This window comes from Nicotiana sylvestris, chromosome 11 (genome assembly GCF_000393655.2).
Source record: "Nicotiana sylvestris chromosome 11, ASM39365v2, whole genome shotgun sequence".
Lineage (NCBI taxonomy): Eukaryota > Viridiplantae > Streptophyta > Magnoliopsida > Solanales > Solanaceae > Nicotiana > Nicotiana sylvestris.
The window spans coordinates 163409537-163413207 of record NC_091067.1 but is presented as its reverse complement, the minus strand read 5'-3'; the positions used below and the strand labels follow the sequence as shown (position 1 = coordinate 163413207).

General features: G+C 34.5%; 1 protein-coding gene across 1 annotated transcript; it reads left to right on the top strand.

Annotated features, from left to right (window-relative positions):
• Nucleotides 1-538: 538 nt before the first annotated feature.
• LOC104214922 (receptor-like protein Cf-9) lies at nt 539-3350 on the top strand. The gene is made up of 2 exons (XM_009764647.2): nt 539-3023; nt 3126-3350. Exon 1 carries the CDS (start codon nt 558-560, stop codon nt 3012-3014), a length of 2457 nt encoding a protein of 818 aa, XP_009762949.1. The 5' UTR covers nt 539-557; the 3' UTR covers nt 3015-3023; nt 3126-3350.
• The last annotated feature ends 321 nt before the right edge of the window (nt 3351-3671 follow it).

Here is a 3671-nt window from a genome sequence, read left to right as displayed (position 1 = left end):
TAAAGTTGGCTCATTTGTGAGTAGATAATGGAGCAATAAGAAAAAAGGGAAGTTACCTTTAAGCTGCAGATGGTTGAATTTTAGCCAAATGAGGTTTATCTACTATGCTACAGTTAGATAAAGTTAATATCCCCAGAGTAGATAGTTCTACAGTATGTAGGTTTTAATTTAATATAGCGACCATGTTTCAGTCCCAAGGTTGTTCGAGCCAACTGTATGAATCCTGACTGTTCCGTTTCAATATTTGTTCTTGCAGTTAATATGGCATAATATGATGAACAATTAATTATGTTGTTTTTTTCATTAGAACAACTTCACCGTGTCAAAATACATACACTATCATTGAATAAGTCTTAGCGCTCTAAACATTCATCCCATTAAAACTTTATCACAGTAATTGACAACTCAAAATTTGACTGAAAATGACTAGGTGAGCTTCCTGGAATTGATTACTGCAAAGCATCAACAGTAAATTTTCTTTGCTTTGTGCTATATATACCTCAGAATTATTCAATAGAGTAACAAAGCAAAGATTTCTTGATCTTTATAGTGCAGAAATGGGTTATGAAAAACTTGTATTGTTTCTGCTCTGTAGACTTGCTTTCTCCTCATCCTTACCACATTTGTGCCCCAAAGATCAAGCTCTTGCTCTTCTACAATTCAAAAAGATGTTTACCATAGATCCTGACGCTTCATTTTACTGCCACACATCTTATCCTAAAATTCTTTCATGGAATAGGAGCAAAGATTGCTGCTCATGGAAAGGAGTTAACTGCGACGAGACAACACGCCATGTGGTTGAGCTTGACCTCGGTTGCAGTCAACTTCAAGGCAAGCTTCATTCCAACAGTAGCCTCTTCAAACTCTCTAATCTCAAAAGGCTTAATTTATCTGGTAATGATTTCTATGGATCGCACATTTCGCCTAAATTTGGTGAGTTTTCTAGTTTGACACATCTTGATTTATCAAGTTCAGAGTTTTCAGGTCAAATTCCTTTAGAAATCTCTCATCTTTCTAAATTATACGTTCTTCGTATCAATGATGATGTGAGACTTGGACCTCACAATTTTGAACTGCTCTTTAAGAACTTGACCCAATTAAGAGAGCTTGATCTTGACTATGTCAACATCTCTTCCACCATTCCTCTAAATTTCTCTTCTTATTTAACAATTCTACGACTTGCAGACACGCAATTATATGGGACATTGCCTGAAAGAGTCTTTCACCTTTCCAACTTGAAATATCTTGACTTATGGCACAATACCCAGCTCGAAGTTAGGTTTCCAATGATCAAATGGAATAGCAGTACATCTCTCACGGATTTATATCTCAATAGTGTGAATTTTACTGGTAATATACCTGAATCATTTAGCTATTTAACTTCATTGAATAAACTGGACATGAGCTCTTGTAATCTCTCGGGACCTATTCTAAAACCTCTATGGAATCTAACTCGCATAGAGCTTTTGCACCTTGAAAATAACCGACTTGAAGGACCAATTTCCCAGCTCTTCAGATTCGGTAATCTCAAGACCTTATGGCTTGGAAATAACAACTTTGATGGCCGACTTGAGTGCTTTAATGGGACACAACTTAGGGACTTAGTTGTTTCGTCCAATTCCCTAACTGGTCCAATTTCTTCCAGTGTATTATCCCTCTCATCACTAGAATGGTTAGACTTGAGCAATAACCATTTCAGTGGCAAAATTGGAGAGTTAAAGTCCAAAACATTGTGGAACGTTGATCTAACACAAAATCAGCTGCAAGGTCCTATTCCAAAGTCACTCCTAAACCAACAGAACCTCCAATATCTTCTCCTTTCTCAAAATAATCTCAGTGGACAGATTGATTCAACCATCTGCAATTTGAAAACATTACTGTTATTAGATCTGAGAAGTAATAATTTACAGGGAACAATCCCCGAATGTTTGGGTGAGATGGATAGTATTCAGGTTTTGGACTTAAACAATAATAATCTTAGTGGGACAATTCAAGCAAATTTTAGTATTGGAAACCGATTCAGAGTCATTAAATTGCATGGGAATAAGTTAGAGGGGAAAATCCCAGGATCTTTGATCAATTGCAAGTATTTGGAACTACTTGATTTAGGTAACAATGAGTTGAACGACACTTTTCCAAAATGGTTGGGAATCCTACCGAATTTGAAGATCTTATATTTGAGATCAAATAAGTTGCATGGGTCCATCAGAGTGTCAAGAAATAGAAACTTGTTTTCACAACTTCAAGTTCTGGATCTTTCATCCAATGCATTTAATGGGAATTTACCAACAGGTCTTTTTGAGAATTTCCAAGCCATGAAAATAAATGATGAGAACATGAGAAACCTAACATTTGTAGAAGAAACATCTAATTTGATATTTACAACAAAAGGATTGGAACTTCAATTTCCTCATGTTTTGAGTACTAATAATATGGTTATTGATCTCTCAAGGAATAGATTTGAAGGTTGTATTCCAAGTACTGTTGGAGGTCTCATTGGACTTCGTACGTTGAACTTGTCTCACAATGGCTTAGAAGGTCTTATACCAGCATCATTACAACATTTGTATGTACTTGAATCGTTGGATCTCTCATTTAACAAAATTGGTGGAGGAATTCCGCAACAACTTGTATCTCTAACATCACTTGCAGTCTTAAATCTCTCTTACAATCATCTCGTTGGATGCATCCCTAAAGGAAATCAATTTGATACTTTCGAGAACAGTTCATACCAAGGGAATGAAGGATTACGTGGATTTTCACCCTCAAGAGGCTGTGGTGATGACGGAGTAACACAAGCAACAACCCCAAATGTGCTAGATCAAGGAGAAGATGAAGATTCATCAATGATCAGTTGGCTGGCGGTTCTCATAGGTTACGGTTGTGGATTAATTATTGGACTATCCATAATATACATAATCTCAACTCAAAATCCATTATGGTTTTCCAGGATAATTTTAGAACTGGAACAAAGAATCGTTACGAGAATGAAAAAACACAAGAAAAGATATTAGTGTGTCCAGGTATTCAACTTGATCTCTATGCAAATTCTTTTGATTATCGATATTTTATGATCTAAATAACCATTTTAACTCTAATTCTTAATTCATTTTTGAACATTGCAGGTTTCAAGTCTAATAAGTTGCTGGAGACGCAAATATAAGCATTTGTCTTTCATAGTCTATTATGATGTTTCTTGAAGTGTTTGTTACCATATGAATAAAGACATGAGTTTTCTTCCTTTGAGACTCAAACCATATAAGATTGTCTATGATATGCTAGATCACTATGATTAATTGACTTAAATATCCTTTTGGTATTAAGTCACAAAATTTGTAGAAATCTCTAAGTATTACTTCCGGACTAAAGTTTATATGTTATAACAATAAAGTCGCAAAATTATTTTTTGTCATATTAAAATAACTATATGCGATTTCTTCATAAGAATTCATGTTTTCATGTGAAGTCCACTGAATGATATAAATCCATAAATGGTGTAAATCAACCTTTTTTCACTTTTGAAAAAAGAATATCATTTAGTAAATTGATGTCTTTCGAGACGATTCAATAATTTAGGGCAATTAAATACAAGAAGATCTAAATTTTAAACAAATGTATTGGATAATTATAACATGCATGGATCTAAGACCATTATTACAACTAAATAGTAT